Source organism: Lactuca saligna, chromosome 3, assembly GCF_052625555.1.
Source record: "Lactuca saligna cultivar CGN05327 chromosome 3, ASM5262555v1, whole genome shotgun sequence".
In the NCBI taxonomy this organism is placed as follows: domain Eukaryota; kingdom Viridiplantae; phylum Streptophyta; class Magnoliopsida; order Asterales; family Asteraceae; genus Lactuca; species Lactuca saligna.
The window spans coordinates 202197533-202216144 of record NC_136419.1 but is presented as its reverse complement, the minus strand read 5'-3'; the positions used below and the strand labels follow the sequence as shown (position 1 = coordinate 202216144).

The 18612-nt window shown below is 30.3% G+C and overlaps 2 protein-coding genes across 2 annotated transcripts; both read right to left on the bottom strand.

Moving 5' to 3' along the window:
- Window positions 1-498: 498 nt before the first annotated feature.
- On the bottom strand, window positions 499-11183 carry LOC145037751 (plasma membrane ATPase 1-like). Its single transcript, XM_078986455.1, has 22 exons — window positions 11094-11183; window positions 10201-10283; window positions 9368-9487; window positions 9174-9272; window positions 8938-9075; window positions 8386-8520; window positions 8123-8302; window positions 7699-7905; window positions 7135-7254; window positions 6941-7060; window positions 6689-6811; window positions 6084-6188; window positions 5845-5989; window positions 5505-5666; window positions 4353-4591; window positions 3900-3932; window positions 3663-3744; window positions 3323-3483; window positions 2974-3186; window positions 2709-2891; window positions 1997-2175; window positions 499-769 (listed from the first exon to the last, which is right to left on the bottom strand). Exons 2-22 carry the CDS (start codon window positions 10252-10254, stop codon window positions 673-675), a joined length of 2895 nt encoding a protein of 964 aa, XP_078842581.1. The 5' UTR covers window positions 10255-10283; window positions 11094-11183; the 3' UTR covers window positions 499-672.
- A 3684-nt stretch (window positions 11184-14867) lies between these two features.
- On the bottom strand, window positions 14868-18234 carry LOC145037749 (uncharacterized). The gene is made up of 4 exons (XM_078986454.1): window positions 18086-18234; window positions 17146-17270; window positions 16644-16934; window positions 14868-15670 (listed from the first exon to the last, which is right to left on the bottom strand). The coding sequence occupies exons 1-4, from the start codon at window positions 18192-18194 to the stop codon at window positions 15125-15127; spliced, it is 1071 nt and encodes a 356-aa protein (XP_078842580.1). The 5' UTR covers window positions 18195-18234; the 3' UTR covers window positions 14868-15124.
- Window positions 18235-18612: the final 378 nt, after the last annotated feature.

Here is an 18612-nt window from a genome sequence, read left to right as displayed (position 1 = left end):
TATTCATTAAGAATCAACTTCTTATAAATAATCTATTTATGTTTACTTGTTATTGGTGTGATGCTCTAAGATCATATGTTATTAGTAATATCATACTGAAATGATTTTTGAACATACGATCTTTCATATCATTCTTAAAGTAAGTTGCAATCTAATTATAGTACATTCTATACAATAACACAATAAAAGAAACCAGATCAAATCCCATGGCATAAATGTTGGGGGTATAAGATTTTGTAATACAAATCTTAGCTATAGCCGACATTAACAACATTCTTGTTAACAAATTTATTTTTTGGAGCATTATTTACACAATTCGTTCCAAACAGCTAAGCTTGAGCTCGATATCAATCCTTTTAAAGAATAAAAAAATTTGACGAGTCATGAAACCAATCTAAATAAAATGATTAATTCTAGTTATGCAAACAATTAAATGACAAAGTTCCTTCAAGATATATTTCTCCATCTTCTTTGTGAGTGGAAGCATTATAACCAAAGAATAACACTAAGAAAATCCAACAAATTATGAAAAACATACAAATTTAACAATACATTGGTGAACTTAAATTAGTTTAATTCTCACAGAGGAGATGTATTTAGGGTTCTTCACTCCAGTATCAAAAAAAAAAAAAAAAAAAAAAAAAAAAAAATTAAGAGTAGAATAGGCTCTGATCAAACTGTGTAGTGTTGGTTCATTGCATCAATGTCTAATCCTCTTAGCTTCGCAAAAGACTCAACCTTGCCCTTTAGTGTATGGAGTTCTCTCAACCTACATTAATAAAATTAATAAGTAAATTTTATCGAAAAGAAGAAAAAGATCTTAAAGCATCCATAGATGATAGATCGTCGACCTCAAATATAACGTTTTTGCTTGACACATCATTTCCCACTAGCCTTATCAAAGAAGAACCTATAACTTAAACTCTCATTGATCATTTTGAAAAACTTCTTTTTCTATAACTAAGTAAGTTATCCCCATTCATGTGGTATGTATTATAAAAACCCCCTCATCTAAATTTGTCATTTCTACATGACCGCCAATTTTTTTAAAATAAAATATTACACAACAAAAATATTTAATTAACTTCAAATTTTTTTTTTTAAAATGACACATTACATGACAAAAATATTTAATTAAAATTAAATATTAAAATACATAATTTTTGACAATTAAAATTAAACTTTTTTGGTTTTTTCCTGAAACATGAAAAAAGATAAGTTCTTACGTATAGTTATAAAAAATACCAAAAATATTATATTATAACTAAGAATTTAATATTTGATATCAAACATTAAAATAAAATATGATTTAATATTTATTAAAAGAAATTAATTATTTAATAAATAACAAGAATTTAAAGTTTAACTATAATTAGGAAGTAAAATGAAATATTATTGATTAAAGAAGGGCTTAGTTGTATTAAAGAATAACTAAAAAAAAGCATTTAGTTAGACTATGTTTGGCGTACTAGCTGAAATGCTAGCTGTTAAATAAAAAGCTAAGCTGATAGTTGAAAAGCTAGCTGATAAAAAATAATGTTTGGTAAAACTAGCTGAAAAACTAGCTGAAATATATAAAATTACATAAAAAAAACATGTAGAAGTATGTGTTTTTATACTTAATTATGGGGTGTATTTAGAAAATTTTAAAAATGCTTCTAAAAAGCTAGTCTAAGTAGTTTTTAAAAAAGCTAGCTTATAAGTTAGCTTATAAGCTACTTTTTGGCTTACCAAATACGACAACATTAAAAAACTCGAAAAATAAGCTAGCTGTGACGCGCCAAACACAACCTTAATATCGAGTGGTTGAATTATTCGACCAAGAAAGGCATGGTAAAAGCTAGTTTTATGGTTGATTCTAAATCTTCGATTTCTTCATCGACATTCCATTAGTGATGCTCTTAGTTGTTATTTTGTTGGTCCATATTCATTAATGTGACCCATAAAATGAATGTTATTATGTGAGTCCTGTGTTAAATAAGCCCTACAAGCATACCTTGAAATTTCAGCTCGTCGTCTAGCTTCATCTGCCATTAGACTAATCTCCCGAAATGTTCCTTGCTCAGAAAACATTCTTGGTTCTATAGGCTGGAGTCCGTGCAACGTTCGTTGCTCTGTTGCCCAAGCCGCCTCACGAGCTTCCCTCCCGAAGTCCTTCTTTGTTGTGAAGGCCGTCTGAAAACAAAGAATGGTGAATCATATAGAAACACAAAAAGAACGGATTGTAACATCTCCCTTCAATTTATTCTTATAAAAATATTGTATTCAAAAAATCTACTCGGTTGTTTAATATCTTAGTAAGAAAACTAAAAATACAATTCTAATAGATATTTTTTAGAGCTCAATGCCAAAAATATTGAAACTATAATGTTGTAATATAAATAAATGCAAATAGTGTTGTAATAAACAATTAAATATACTATTTCTTGTAGGTAGCCATTTAATTATTATTTAATAGGTTTAATTGAGACATAAGTGAACTATATATGGTGTTTCTTTTTTACTTCATCCAAAAAGACTGATCTTACTAAATAATGTCCAAGAAAGTCAAATTTTCTCCGGTAAGTTCCAACCTCTTACAAATTTACTTTCACCTATATTTTTCTTTTCATATCCCTAACCATATGTCTTTTCTCAAATATTTACTAAATATCATTTATATACACTAACACTTAATCCAGACACCCTTGTGGAGAATAGAAACTTACCCTTTTCTCCACAACCAACCCCCAAGCCCTTCCACTTAACCCATACTGAACAGCAAATTTGATAGGATCAAGAAGCATGTAAGTCAATATATTGAACAACCAGATCACCCCAGTCCACCCCCACCCAATCTCCCTAATTCCAGCAAGTTTCCACGTCACAGTCGCCGATATCACCGACGCCACCTGAAAAAAAATTCCAAAACCCTAAAAAACCCCGAAAATATCCACCCTAAACTTCATCAAAATCAATGGAATTTAGTTTTACCAGTTGAGCAATAGCAAATGCAATCACAAGCAATAAACCCGGTCTCTCAGTAAAAGACCACCCCCGAGACCTTGTCACAAAGATCAACGCCTGGCTAATGGTGCTAACTTGAAGATAAACGGCTGACGCCATCATCTCATTTAAGGGTTTTGATTCCGCTTCTACAGACATGTCACGATGATGCGAATTAAAGTCCTTCACACCAAATGTGTTCTACAATAGAAACAAGAAAGGTAATTCTAAGAGATACCAACAACAACCCCTGACGTAAATGCATGATGTGAGATTTAAATCAAGTACGTAGCAAAGGGTAAAATGGTAAATTTACTGGTTGGGAAAGGGGGTATACCGGGAAAAAGTTAGTTTCGTATGCTATCCAGAAGAAAATAACGGTCATTAGGGCTAGGTAAGCACCAAGAACCACTCCGGTTGCAAAGATTTCTGTGAGCTTCCAACTGTCGGGAATGGGAGATGGCTTTACTCTATCTTTTGATATCGTCATGATTGTGCCTGAATTACACATAGATGTATTAAGTCAACAATTATGTATTAAGTCAAAAAGAAACATCCATATATAGTTTACAAGATTAATTCATATCCCCATTAAGCTCATTAGTGTAGAAACATTGAGGTAAGTGATGCTTGTGTTTAACTAATAAAAAAAGTTTGTTGGGAATGCATTGACTTACCATCGTTAAGAACGGCTATAACAAGAACCATGAAAGGCGGGAAATCGAATTTCCAGAAAACACACAGCATCATAAAACCTAGCTGTAATGCAGGCGAAAAAAAAAGTCAAACGTTGGAGTCAAAGTCTACAGAAGTAATTTTGACTTTTGAGGTCAAACATGATTCTTTTAATATAAAGTCGAATCAGTAAAGATTATGCTATATATTACGTAGAAAGGAACGGCTATAACACTTACCACAATTCGGATTGTGATAGAAACGGCATATATCTGTAGAAAGGAAAAAAAAAAAAATTATTGGGACCCACAAAATGATAAATAATTGTCGTGATTATCTCAAACGTGAAAATTCGCAATGTACTTTTAATTATTTATGTAATATAGCAACCTATATCCATTTCTTTACATTACAATGATTACATTACAACATTCTATTCTCAATTTTTTCTCATTGCACTTAGGAAAATCTACGCATTTATAGCATTGTACTTTCATATTCTTTTATTTGTATATTTCAACATTATACTTTGAAAAATATACCCGATTATAGCAATGAAACTTGCTTTTTTTTTATGGTTGGTATAATTCTTCAATGTTCAATGTTGTAATAGGAAGAAATGAAAGTAGGAATCTATAGTAAATAATTTAATGAAAGTATGTTGCTATTTTTTGCAATTAACTACTAATTACCGTGTAATTCTTCATTCTTTGGAATATGGAACGGCTTGTTAAGACGGCACTAATAATGACACTTAATCCGGGCTCGGTTAGAACAATATCGGAAGCACTACGGGCAGCATCAGTGGAATCAGCAACCGCGATTCCGATGTCTGCTTTTTTCAAGGCGGGTGCATCATTCACACCATCACCTGTCATTCCACATATGTGGTTTCGAGCTTGTAGCCTTCTAACTATCTCATATTTATGTTCTGAAATATGAAATAAATGATGTCAAACAAAAAAAAATAATTGGGAAGATGAGTGCACACTTTGGAAAATGAAAGTAAAAAATAATAAATGAGTGCAAAATTTGTAAAATGTTAGGACGTATTGGGGAAGTTCTGCTCTCTTTGACTTTCTTTATTATGTATGTTCTTTCTACATTAATTAGTCAAAATGAAACATTCATATATAGTTGTTTCTTTTTGACTTAATGGGTGTAATAGGTTGAGCACTTAATCGGGACACCAATATATAACTGTTTCCTTTGACTTAATATGGATAGAATGACTTAATGGGTTAAACCAAAAAAAACATAAGTTAATGTATAAAGAGACTAACCCTTTACCTATATGTTCTTCTTTTTACCTTCCAAGTTCCAACTCCTCTCACGTTAAAACTAATATCGTTGATATATATATATATATATATATATATATATATATATATATATATATATATATATATATATATATATATATATTTATCAATTTAAGGATAAAATGGTCATTTAGTCTCACGTAGACGATTTTTTCGGTCTAGAAAAGAAACATACCTTATCTATACTATATTTTATCAAGACACACATCTTAATGAAAAGCAAAAAAAAAAAGAAACAATCCTTAGGTCATATTCTCATTAAGTCCATTTTATAGTTTGTCCTTCAACGTGTTTGATACAACGTCTATACAAATCAAAAGCCTCTGAACGGCTGAACAATTAAGGAACCCTAACTTTTCTTAACCATTAAGAGGTTAGAATCTGTTAACACTAAATGATTCACTTTTATCAAATAACCCCTAAGTTAAAAAAAAAAAAAAAAAAAAAAAAAAAAAAAAAAAGGCGATATCATTTTCTCTTATGATAATAATTTGTGTTAAGTTACAAAAATGTCTTACTCACCGGGAAATACACCGGCAAAACCATCGGCTTTTTCAATTAGCTCATCAATCGGTAAAGCTCCAAAACCATCTTTACCATCACCCAGCAAAGCTGAAGATGGGTACATGTTTGTCCCCATTCCTAGCCTTCTTCCAGTTTCCTTTCCAATTGCCAATTGATCACCTACAATTAATCATAATTCATCCATACAATTCAGTCAAAGATGCAGCAACACATTCAATCTATCGCTAAAAACCAAACCAATAGCGACAGATTTTAACCAATATGTCACTAACATGAATCAAGAAAGCTTTAAAATATGTAACAATATCAGAAGTTGCAAAAAAAATGAGATAAGTACCTGTTATCATCTTAACACTCACACCAAGATCTAAAGCTCGCCGGATTGTTTCAGCACTATCATGTCGTGGTGGATCAAAGAGTGGAAGAAGGCCGACAAACTCCCATGGGCCACCAGAGCTCTCTTTGTTTCCAGCTGGTACTTCCTGAAGAAGATATGAATAAGAAGAAGAAGAAATTCGCAAAACAATTTCACTTTCCATAAATGGAAAGATGCTTGACAATGAGGTGTCAAGTTACCTGACGAGCAACTCCAAGGGATCGAAGACCACGTTCTGCAAACTTGTCGATTATCGAATGTACTCTTTTTTCGATTTCTGATTTGTTATGTGCAAGATTGAGGATCTACACAATGATTTTAAATGATTTAGTGGTTCATATGAAAGGGATAAATGCAAGGAACAACAATGGTTTTTTATTATATTACAACTTCCTACTATAATATCTTTGTCTTAGAGTGTTATACTTTTATTTTTTTATTAGGATATTATACTTTGATAAATATACCCAATTATATCATTGTACTTTCAAATTTTACCTTATTAAAACATTAAAATTATACTTGCTTTCAATTTTTTGTTATACTTTTAAAAATATACCCATTTGTAACATTTCAGTTTCAAAATTTTCTACATTGAAAAATCTTCCCATAGTAGTGAAAAATGTTGTGTTCAGATGACAACACTATACGTGGTTAAAATTTATAAGTACAATGTGAAATAACAAGAAATGAAAGTAGGGATTCTATAATAAATAAACCAATGAAAGTGCACTGTCATTTCTTTAATTTAACCGTATATGAAATTGTGATGCAATATGTTTTAGATATTTAGATGGATTTTTACCTGCTCAGGTGCACCTTTGCTCACTCTATGCATTCTACCGATTTTATCTGTGTATGTAAGCGCTGTCCTTTTGTCAGTTGGATTAAACGGTAGAAAATGGACCTCTTGAATCCCAGCTCGGGCCTAATTTCATCGAGTCATTACAAAAATTAAACATGGATCAAAATCAATAACCAAAATCATATGCATACTTACATAATACAACAAATTTGTTTAAAAAAATTAACAATGGATTCAAAGAAACAATAATACCTCCTTGGGGTCTCCGAGCATTGCAACGATAGCAGCATCGATGGCATCTTGGTTCTCTAGCCGTGATGCCCTTGCAGCCATTAAGACGACCATATCCTTATCAACCCCTTTTGCAAAGACCTAATATTTATAATTTTTGAAATTAAGATTCAAATCTAGTACATTCTTAAAATCCCAAAACAAAGTTTACAAACCTCAATCATATTTTTGTCAACTGTAAGCTTGTTGAGTGTCAATGTACCGGTTTTGTCGCTACACAACACATCCATTCCCGCCATTTCTTCGATTGCAGTCATTCTTTTCGTAATCGCACCCTATTCGAATCATGTTCAAGCATATAAGTTCAAGTATATAAGCAATGTACTTCATAATAGTAGCATGCTTACATTTTCTTACCCCTAACAATAATGTACTTACACTTTGTTACCAATAGTAGCAATATGTAAAAAATAATGACAACACACTTACATTTCTTTAGTCATAATAGCGACATACTAATATATATATTTTTTTACTGAGAATAGCAATTTACTTGCATTTATTTACCAATCATAGTAATATGATACAAAATAAAGTAAATTTCCCATATTGATAGTGAAATGCACGTATGTTGCTATTATCGGTAAACGACTTTATACATATGTTGCTAATATGGGTAAAAGTAAAATATTTTGGCCATATTGGTAACAAAACTAATGTATGATGGTATTTTAAATACTCTAAACTGATGGTTGTTACTTCAGTTGAGTTGAGCTTACCTGTTGAGACAAGCGATGTGAACCAATGGCCATGGTAACCGAAAGAACAGTAGGCATAGCAATCGGTATCCCTCCAATGAGTAGCACAAGAAGGTTATCAATTCCAACACGATATTCCCTTTGGTGAATACCATATATCACAATGATCTCAATTATCATACCAACAACAATCGAGCAAATGCAAAAATTCCCGATTGAAGTTAACACCTTTTAAAAACAAAAAGAAAATCATAAGAAGTCATATGTATTAACTCTGAAACTCATAATAGAGGTGCACAAATTGACCAGATGCCAGTTCATGATAGGCTGACCCGGTCCAGAATCGGGTCAGCCTAATTAAGAACCAGGTTGGCCCAGTTAATGAACTGGGCCAACCTAGTTTGTATGCAGCTATATGGATAAGAACTATGATTGAGAAACAAACCTTTTGGAAATGTCCAACATGAGTTGTGTTTTCAACAAGATGAGCTGCTTTCCCGAAAAAAGTATGAACTCCAGTTGCAATCACAATGCCTTCGATCTCTCCTTGTTTACATGTAGAACCCGAGTAAACTCCATCTCCTGGATTCTTAGTCACCGGAAGTGATTCTCCGGTGAGTGCAGACTATAAATATGTTAAAACAAATTGTTACAAAAAATCTAAAAATTTAGTGTGAATGAGATTATTGTTTTAGAATGGAAAGATACCTGATCAATCTTCAGAGGATCGCCTTCTAGAAGACGGGCATCAGCAGGAACAATGTCTCCAAGTTTGATACTGATAATATCACCGGGAACCAAAACACAAGCATCCTCTTCACTCCATTTTCCATCACGAAGAACCTACAAGATATCAGAAACCGAATCGCGATTGATATTTTATAAATTAAAAAAAAAAAAAAAAAAAAAAAAAAACAATAAAAATGGATAAGTTCTAAATTCAAGAAACATCAATTTACTTTCATATATTTGTAAGGTATAGCATTGTACTTTCATTTCTTTCTATTACACCATTTCACTTCCAATCTTTCTTTTGGCGCATTGTATTTTCAATTTTTTTTCTCATTAGGACATTATACTTTAAAATTTTAGCCGAATATGGAGGTGATAATTGTTTTGTATATAGATTTCATTGCTATAATCATGTAGATATATTAGGAAGAAATGAAAGCAAGATGCTATAATAGATAAATTAATAAAATTAGTACATTGCTAAAAAAAAATTTCATTTAACTAATGAGTAATCGAGTGGAGATGAACCTTTGCTTTTGGAGCTAAACGAGCCATGAGAGCAGCAGCTGCATTTCCAGCATTGTTTTCCTCAATGAAACTTATCGTTGAATTAATAATAAGCAAAACAATGATCCCCACAAAATCATGATAATCAGCTGGCTTGTTCTGAATTATAAATCAAGAGTCATATGATTATTTAACAAGAAAAAGAAAGAACTACAATCGAATAATAAAATGAAAGAATAAAAAAAAGACAGATTTACCCCTCCACGTGCAAGGGCAATAGACATAATAGCTGCGGCTTCCATCACCCATGAGAGTGGATTCCACATAAAACCCAAAAACTTCAAGATTTTACTTTCCTGTTGAGAGAATTTAAAAAAAAAAAAAAAAAAAAAGACATAAAAATCTAATCCTTTTTGGCAAGAAACCCGCTTATAAAAAATCTTTAAAATACCTTTTTTTCTTCAAGTTTATTGTAACCAAAAAGATCTAAACGTTCTTGAACTTCATTTGAGTTTAAACCTTCTCTTGTGCATTTCAGATGTTGAAACACTTCTTCTAATGGTGCATTCTCCTGAAAAAAAAAATAAACAAAATGTTTGAATATTTTCTGTGATCAAAGCATAGAAATATAGGCGAAATGCAAGAAACAACAATATACTTCCATTTAAATGTTTAATATAGCATCCCACATTATAATTTCAACTTCTTTTTTTCTTTTCAATCAATTGTACTTTGAAAAATCTATCCAATTGTAGCGTTTTATTTCAATTTTTATTCTTTTAAAGAAATAGTACTTTGAAAAAAGAGTAAATTACTGAAACGGTCCCTATGGTTTGGTCAAAATTACACGTTTGGTCCCTAACTTTTTTTTGCACTCGGATCGTCCCTGTGGTTTGATTTTGTTGCGTTTTTCGTACCTTAGATAAATAAAGTTAGGGACCAAACGTGCAATTTTGACCAAACCATAGGGATGAAAAACGCAATAAAATCAACCACATGGACGATCCGAGTGCAAAAAAAAAGTTAGGGACCAAACGTGTAATTTTGAGTAAACCATAGGGACCGTTTCAGTAATTTACTCTTGAAAAAATTACCAATTATAGCACTGAAAAATTGTTTCGTTTTGGATGATATTGCTATAGTTTTGTTTTGGATGATATTGCTATAATTTTGTTGATATTTCAAAGTACAATGTTTGTAAATTGTAATAAAAGTAAATGAAAGTAGGATGCTATAATAAACAAATAAATATCAAGTTTTCATGTGCTAAAAGCTTAGAAATACCAAATCAATGGCTTCTCGGATAACTGCACTAAGAGCAATCGACTTGTCATCCATTTTTCAGCTTTGATCCTTCACCAATGAATCTGCATTATTGTGCAAAAAAGCTTTAGAAATCTATTCGTTTTCTTTTTATATATAAACTCTTGATAATTTATCTAACTTTTGTGGGATAATGATCAAAAAGATATATCCAACCCAAAAGAAGTTGAATCTCTTTATATCATTGTTAACAAATTCTTAAACCATTGTTTGATTTTGTGGTTATATTTTTAAATTTGTGTGTTTTTCTGGATAGATTAGAAATTCCGTACACTATTTGTCCATTTCACAAGATAATAATTAATAAAATTTACCTAGATGAAGACAGCTAAGATCTTTTGTCTTTAATAAAAACTTAAATCATGTTCTGCTTTTTTGTGTTAAAATTTTTGGATCTTGTGTTTTCTGGATAAATTCATGAAATTTTATCATATGATAATAATAGAAAACGTTAATAGCTTGATGAACATAAGCCTTGAATCATTGCCTACTTTACATGATAATTATCTACATAATATAGCAAAATGACTTGAATCTATTTATTATCATAGTTTCAACTCCTCATTTAACCTTTCTAATCACCCATTAAATAACCCACATTAGTTACATTTATACGTTTACGAGTCAAATTTGTGATATTTTGAACCTCAAAATCGAAGACATTCATTGTTTGAATTAAAAAAAATCAATAACCATATTAACCTACAAGATTAAATATCATTAACATAAATAAGAAGAACAATGTCATTAAGCCAATGAAATTACATCAACTCTTATTCGCTATTTGTGTTAGGATAAAAGAAATAATGTAACAAAAAACATAAATATGATTACAAAGAAAGACAGAAAGAGACCTGAGAAGCTTAGTAGATGAGGCTTTTTGACATGGAAATCGTTACAAAAACTTGAAATGTTTTGTAGTCTTGAAGTGGGAATGAATGAATGAATATGTGTTATGTTTGTTTTGAAGCAGGTGAACTATATATACACCCATATGTTTCTTGTTTCCATCCCAATAATTGAATTTAATAAAAAAAACATATATCTTATTCTGTATAATGTTTTAAATCTTGACAACAAAATCACTAATTATAATATATATAATATTAATAACCGGCTTTAACTTTCATAGTTTCATCAATTAATCGTATAATTTTTATTCTTTTAACCAAATTATGCGACATAAATGTTAGATAATGTATTTTTTTTACATTGCTTAAGATTGACCATATTATACATAAAGATTTGTTATCTAAAGTGATTACTATATGTATGCATCTAACCATTTTTAGTAACATTTTCAAAAGAAAAAAATTACTAAAACCTCAATAATTATATATTCCTAATTTATGCTAGTTAAGTAAATATAATATAACTAATATAACTTTATGTACTGATAATTTCTTTAGAAAATATATTTTATATGAAATATATTCATTTTTGTTTTTGTTTTTGTATTTTATATAGAGTGAATAGCGACAGATGGCCGTACATGTACTTTATTTTAAGAGGGAATCCAAGTTCCGGTCTTCCGGAAAGCCGGCTTAACTATTAAAAAAAACAGTAACGACCGGTTCGGGAAATGCCGGTTTTTGTATTTGGCGCCATATGACAACGCTTAGAATGTAACGATTCTTTCGGAGATTACAATGCTTTTCTTTTTTTGGCCCCACATTATTATAATTGGTCAAATATGGCCCTCTAACTTCATTAGTTTTGTTATTTTTTTGTTATTAGTAATTTTTAGTATACGTTTCTTGACATTATTCGTTTGGTCATTAGTTATATGAAAATGCTTTCGGTTTTATTTTTGGGAATATTATGTTTTAAGAAAATAGAATTTAGTTTAGTCACATGTGATTGTTTGATATGATTTGAAAGAACTATAGAAGGATTATTCTTTTAGTGGTATGTTTTTTTATGATTGTAACTAAGCTCAACAATTAATGGATATTTCGGCTAGAAAATATTAAACATCTTGATATGAAAATGATGGGTTTTTACAGCAAAATACAATTTGAAAGAGTGTAGTGTTAGAATGTTTTTTTTGGTGGTAATCAACTATTTAGAAGAAATCAACAGGATGAAAAAAAAAAAACTAAATTGTTTAAATAAGTAATAAACCTTTTAGAAACCTGTCATTGAAAATGATCTAATACTTGTGCTTAAAATTTTAAAGCTAAGCTGTAGTTTTTAAACATCAACAAAAAGTTTATAATGATTTTAAAAATAATAATTAAAACGACATAGTACTACTCGCATACAACATTTGTTCATTTCCTAAATATTCTTTGCATATATACTTACTATTAATACTTAACAAAAATTAATATTGAGATTTTAGATTTCTATAAAAATTCCAATCACTTGTTCTAATCTTCTTCATGTCAGACAACATAAAAAAGTATTTATTAGGTAATACAAAACAAAGATAAATAGAAGTAGGGGTGTCAAAAAAACCTGAACCCGATTAACCCGATTCAATCCTAACCCGAATAAGGTAATTAGGGTCGGGTTTAATAGGGTTAAAATTCCAAATCAGGTTATTCGGTTAACCCGGCAAACCCGATTTATAGTTAGGGTCGGATTTAGGGTTGATTTTTACAAAAAAAATTCGAGTTTCGGGTCATCCTGAATAACCCGATTAGGAATTCACAGCCTCTACATATTCTTACCGTTCTCCACTCGAGTTGTACAAAAAAGGCTATGAACCCTTTGAAAGTGTAAACCTTTCTGACTCTAGAAGTATACTTGATTTATATTTGTAAATGACTCACCTTGTTAATGTTTATTCACTAGGAAACATAGATTGTTAGGAGAAACGTGGTTTTTTTTTTTTAATTTTTTCCGATCTGTTTTAACCTGGATATGGAATAGTTTTCTTATAATTTTTTTTGTCAAGGTGTACTATATCATGTTTATTTTTTTATTTACCAATGTTCTTATCTAGTAATTACAATATATTATTATATGTGTTTTGAATTTTGAATGGTCAAGTAACTTGAAGTCGAAGTCCAAAAAGATATAGAACCTCTGCATCTGAAAAGTACTAGAGGGCTGAAAAAGGAAAGACTTCTACTTATTTTCAATTTAAACTAACTATAAACACAAATACATTACATGACGTTGGTCATTAACTAGACAATTGAAAATTCAACCATTTAATACTGATAATGGAAGAACTTTTTTGGTTACTGTGGTATGCATGCTTTCTTGTAATAACCATAACATTATATTTTTATTTTATTTCAATTTCTATGGATTCTTGGTGTTAATAAAAGAGTAAAAAATAAATAGTTGACCTATATAAAATTGTACTGATATAGAGGTATGTAGAGATTGAGTACAATCCTACTTTCATAATACAATCTTTAATAAATCAAGTCAAAGGAAATAATCTTTTAAATATGTCCAAATTAAGTTCTTAATGTATTAACCGACTAACCCGGGCAACCCGACCCTATCTACCCGATACCCATTTAACACGAACCCGATTAACTCATACCTTAATAGCCCTAAATAGAAGATTAAGTGATACAACTTATCTAATTTTGTTTTTTCGAATACAAATCAAACTTGAAATTCATACTTTTGAAAATTCCAATTAGTACACAAGGAAAAAAAACAGTTTAGAAATTAAGGATCTTTTCAATAGTTTCAAACTTTCATGTTCAGTTGAAATGTTGAATCATTCAAATGTACATGCATTTTGATGTCTTTTGTTTTTGGAATATATTAAAGTTTTTAAACATATTGGAATCTTAATTGTCAATCTCTATTAGTAACATATATTTTACAATAAAAAAAATTAAAACAAAAAAAGGAGAGAGAAAGCAGTTAAAGGACCATTGAGTCAACGACCAAAAAGAGAGAGGGTTATTGCAAAATGTTTATAATGATTTTTCAGATAATTTAAAAGGATATAATTTTTTTTCTTGTAGAGTATTTGTTAATTTTGTAAATATTCATTATCTTGTTATTTATACTTAAACAAAATAAATGTTTAGATTTTAGATTTCTATAATATATCTCAATGACTTTAATTAAATTTAAATGGATATTACAATATACTCATAGAATATTTGTTCTTTTATCTACTTTTGAACTTAGTATAGTTTATGTCTCATACGCATATCATCACACTTGTGGCCTTTACATAAATGCATCCCATTAAGAGACATTGAAAAGTTCAAAATTGACCAATAATTATTAAAAGAAATACAAAAAAAAAAAAAAAAAAAAAAAAAAAACATGATCAATTTTTAGAGATATGATGATTAGATATAAAAAAAGTAAATTACTGAAATCGTCCCTATGGTTTGATCAAAATTGCATTTTTGGTCCATAACTTTTTTTTTGCACTCCGATCGTCCCTGTGGTTTGATTTTGTTGCGTTTTTTGTCCTTGTGGTTTAATTTTGTTGCATTTTTCGTCCCTTACATACATAAAGTTAGGGATCAAACATGCAATTTTTACCAAACCATAGGGACGAAAAACACAACAAAATCAAACCATTGGGACGATCCGAGTGCCAAAAAAAAATTAGGGACCAAACATGCAATTTTGACCAAACCACAAGGACAATTTCAGTAATTTACTCTAAAAAAAATTACAAAAACATGCATAAATTCACAAAATAAACTTCATAACTTTCAACAAATTCATTATTGATGTAACATTTAGGATCACATTATAAATATATTCACAAATCACCTATCTCCACCTTTACACAAGTCAAGTCACTAATCTAATACATAGTCCAACTGACATTGTAAGAGTTTCATTTCCAATATGGATTGGTCCTCATACCTGATTTAGATTTAAATCACATGATACTAAACACATTCGGAAAATCTAAGGTTTATGGTTTAAGGTTTTAGTAGAGTCAACTTATATCCATTTTTTCAATTACTTCAAAATGCATTTGCATATTCGCGTGCTTATTCGCAAAATAAAACCTTTCGCAAACCATCAACTTTTCTTCACTTTTTTTACACACATCATTTAGCAGACGAATCATCGTGTCTTTTTCATTCCCAATCCAAACCCTCATACTATCACACCACTGCCTCGGTGTCCCATGAAGAACAAAACGTAAACGTGGGCCCACTTCCAACACACGTTTAGAGATTTTTTTAATCACATCTTGATCATTAATGTATGCTCCATTAGAGTTTAAACCAACATCTATATAATGGATTTCGGTTATACTATTTAGAAGGGTTTCTTTTGAAGTTGGTATGATTTCATTCTTGTTTTGGGAATGAGAGGGGATTGTGACTTGTGAGAATGCAAGTTCGGTGACTAGTTGGTTAATTACCGTTCCGCCCTTGCTAAATCCAAAAAGATATGTTTTTGGTTGTGAAAAAGATGAAATTGGAGGTTCTGTTGAAATTGGTTCTACAACTTTACTTGAAAGAATATTTTTCGCCTGAGAATAAGGAGAAAAAATAGTGATCCTCTGAAGTACAAAAATAAATCTGATATGACATGACATGACAGATTGTATATTGTTTGATGTGCATTGGACTGAAACTTAGACTAGTGCTAATGTTAATGGGACAAATATTGTAATATTTTGTCTATAAAAAAAACATAAATGCCCTTGTCATCCAAATCATCGAAGATAGCCCTAGAAAACTTGTGTAGGAATGAAAATATGAAATGACAGAGGAATTGAATGGGCCGAGTAAAATTATAAGGAGTGTAATGGAATGAGTTATTACATTCCATAAATATTTTTTTACAATTTTTTTTTTTTTTTTTGGTTATATGTATATATATGGTATAGTTTTGAATCTACTCTATATGGTTATTATAGTTGATGAAAGAAATAAAATACAAACATAATAAAATATCCTTTAACCCAAATTAGATTAAAGGTTATAAGGAAAAATATATAGTTAACTTTAGAAAATAAAATTGTAATTTACTTTGAATGATAAAAAAATGCTGAAAAACTTTCATGGCCTTTAAGTTTAATTCATAAAAAAGGGTTTATATACAATAAATTCTCATTAAACCCTAATAAGTAATAAGATTATAAGTTATAACAAAAAAATAGATAGTTAACTTTAGAAAATAAAATTTTAATTTAATTAAAACGATAGAAATTTGAGAAAAAGTTTCATGGCCTTTAAGCTTTAATACATAAAAAAGGATTTATATACAATTTTTCATTCCATTCCATTATGGAATAGAAAAAGGGAAAAAATCCTCTCAACAAAATGTAAGGAAAAGAATGGTCAATTCCATTCCATCAAGCAAAACAAGCAGCTTTTCTCATTCCAACGGAATGAACCATTCCATTCCCTCTCCAATCCCACCATAACTAACTCTACTTTTCATTATCATTAACCACAACAAAAATAAAAAATATAAATACTTTTAAAAGTTATTATTACCTCTATGAGACAACTTTGCAGGAGTGAAACAAGGGAATTAGAAGCAGGAGATCCAGTTGGATCATATGATGTTGGTTCTCCCCATTTGTTCACTGAAGGAATAAAATCTTTATAAACAGCAAAAGGTCCATTAAACTTTGAAGCTTCAATAACCCAAACATTAACATTTTCACCAAGTTTTGAAACCATAATTTCACCAATCTTTTCAAGATCTGAAAGCCTTTCAATCACTGGATTCCCAGTGCCTTTCACTCTATCCCCATTGAAAAATATAGCATTCATTGAAGGCACCTGCATATGCCACATCAGCAAAAACAAAATTGAAGTTTAATTCACATTTTGAACAAGCATACTAGAGATTTTTCATTGCAATCAAACCATTTTCCTCTAGAAAGTGTGTTAGTAATAGTATGCAAAAAAAAGGGTAATTTTGGAAATTCTGAAATGTGAAAATGTAAGTGAGATTATAAGTTTGTGGTGTTTTGGATTTTGATAGACTTACAATTGGGATTTGGGAAGAAGATGAAATACAAAGAGATGCTGCAACTTTGTAGAGACCTCTGCTTCCTTTGAACAAAGGAACCTTTAATATTCCACTCCATCGCTCCATAACAGTTTGACTTTGACCTACAAGATGATATTAGTAAAAAAAATTAGAGGTTTTTATAAATTTTGATAAAAAGGAAGATAAATTATAAAGTTTTGATAGTTTTACTAATTGCATAATCCCATAATCTCAGAAACTAAAGCCACTCATATGAAACCAAAGAGACCATGAGAAGGTAGATTTTTTAAAAGAAGCACAAAAAAAAAATGGTAAATTTACAGTGTTCTTGGCTAATAAGAACTTTTCACCTTTTGAAACAATGAAATTGTTAAGCAATCCTAGTTTTGTTATCTATTAAAGTGAAATAGATCCATAAAGTTCCAAATGTAACTTTTAAAAGTCAAATCTTAATTCAACATATGAACCAGTGAGCATGATCTTCTTGGATTAAGATTAAGTAATTTTATGAAAAGTAAAACCACAGAAAAAGTTGATCACGAGATCCCAAAATTCAAAACTTTTTAACAAACTTGTTGATTTTAACACATGTTCTTCAAACTAATGCGAATTGAGTAGTCTTTCATGATTAAGTTCTAGAAGACGAAATTTATCAATCATAAGTCTGAATACACTTCAGAGTAACAGTAAAACACAGAGACAATAAACAATTCCTCTAATTGATTATAACATCATTCAGTAGTGATCACCAATGGGGATGATAAATTAAAGACAATTCCTTCGAGTTAAACGATATTCGCTACTGTAGTAAAGAAACACAATTAAGAAGCAGGTGAATGTTAAATCAACAATAAGATCGGGGTTCAAATTCACAAACGAGTGTCGAGTTAACCCTAAGCACAATGAGCTAGAAAGATACGGAAGGGGAGATGATTACCAGAGCAGGTTGAGAAGAAGACAACGTCGGGTCGGATCGATGTGCACCTGAATAACAAAAATCGGTTGCTTAAACCAAGATCTTCAGAAACTGAGAATTGACCCTGCATCCCCCTTTTTTGCCCCACCTTCTGTTCGATTTGGAAGGACTGTAGTTTTGCACTTTACTTTTGGCCCATCAAGTTTAAAAGTTTTCAGTTCGACCACCATGGCTTCCATATCTAACGGGAGAAACTTGGAAAATATCACAGAAACCTTGAAAAAAAAAAAAAGGTTAACAAATTCAAAAAAGAAGACTAAATTTCAGAAATAGTTTGTGTGGTTTAGCAAATATCGCAATTTTTGTCTAAAATTTGATTTGTATCAATTTTGTTTTCATGGTTTCTAGTCAATTCAATGTTGGTCCTGCCCACCAACCCCTTCTAAATTGAACTGTCAACAGAGCACATGTTTTGCACAAGAGGGTATTTTTATTCGAATTGTTTTTTTTTCTCCTTAGGGTTGTATTTTACCACCATTACAGTCTTA

Bases quoted from the DNA above. Each gene is read 5' to 3' on its own strand.
- LOC145037751 (XM_078986455.1), bottom strand. From the start codon at position 10,254: ATGGATGACAAGTCGATTGCTCTTAGTGCAGTTATCCGAGAAGCCATT. The intron at 3,745-3,899 runs GTAAGTGTTATA...CCTGCATTACAG, and splicing joins CTATCACAATCCGAATTGTG to CTAGGTTTTATGATGCTGTG. The intron at 2,892-2,973 runs GTAAAACTAAAT...ATTTTTTTTCAG, and splicing joins CATTTGCTATTGCTCAACTG to GTGGCGTCGGTGATATCGGC.
- LOC145037749 (XM_078986454.1), bottom strand. From the start codon at position 18,194: ATGCAGGGTCAATTCTCAGTTTCTGAAGATCTTGGTTTAAGCAACCGA. The intron at 17,271-18,085 runs GTAATCATCTCC...ATCATCTTGTAG, and splicing joins CTTCTTCTCAACCTGCTCTG to GTCAAAGTCAAACTGTTATG. The intron at 15,671-16,643 runs GTAATAATAACT...CCTTATTCTCAG, and splicing joins TGCAAAGTTGTCTCATAGAG to GCGAAAAATATTCTTTCAAG.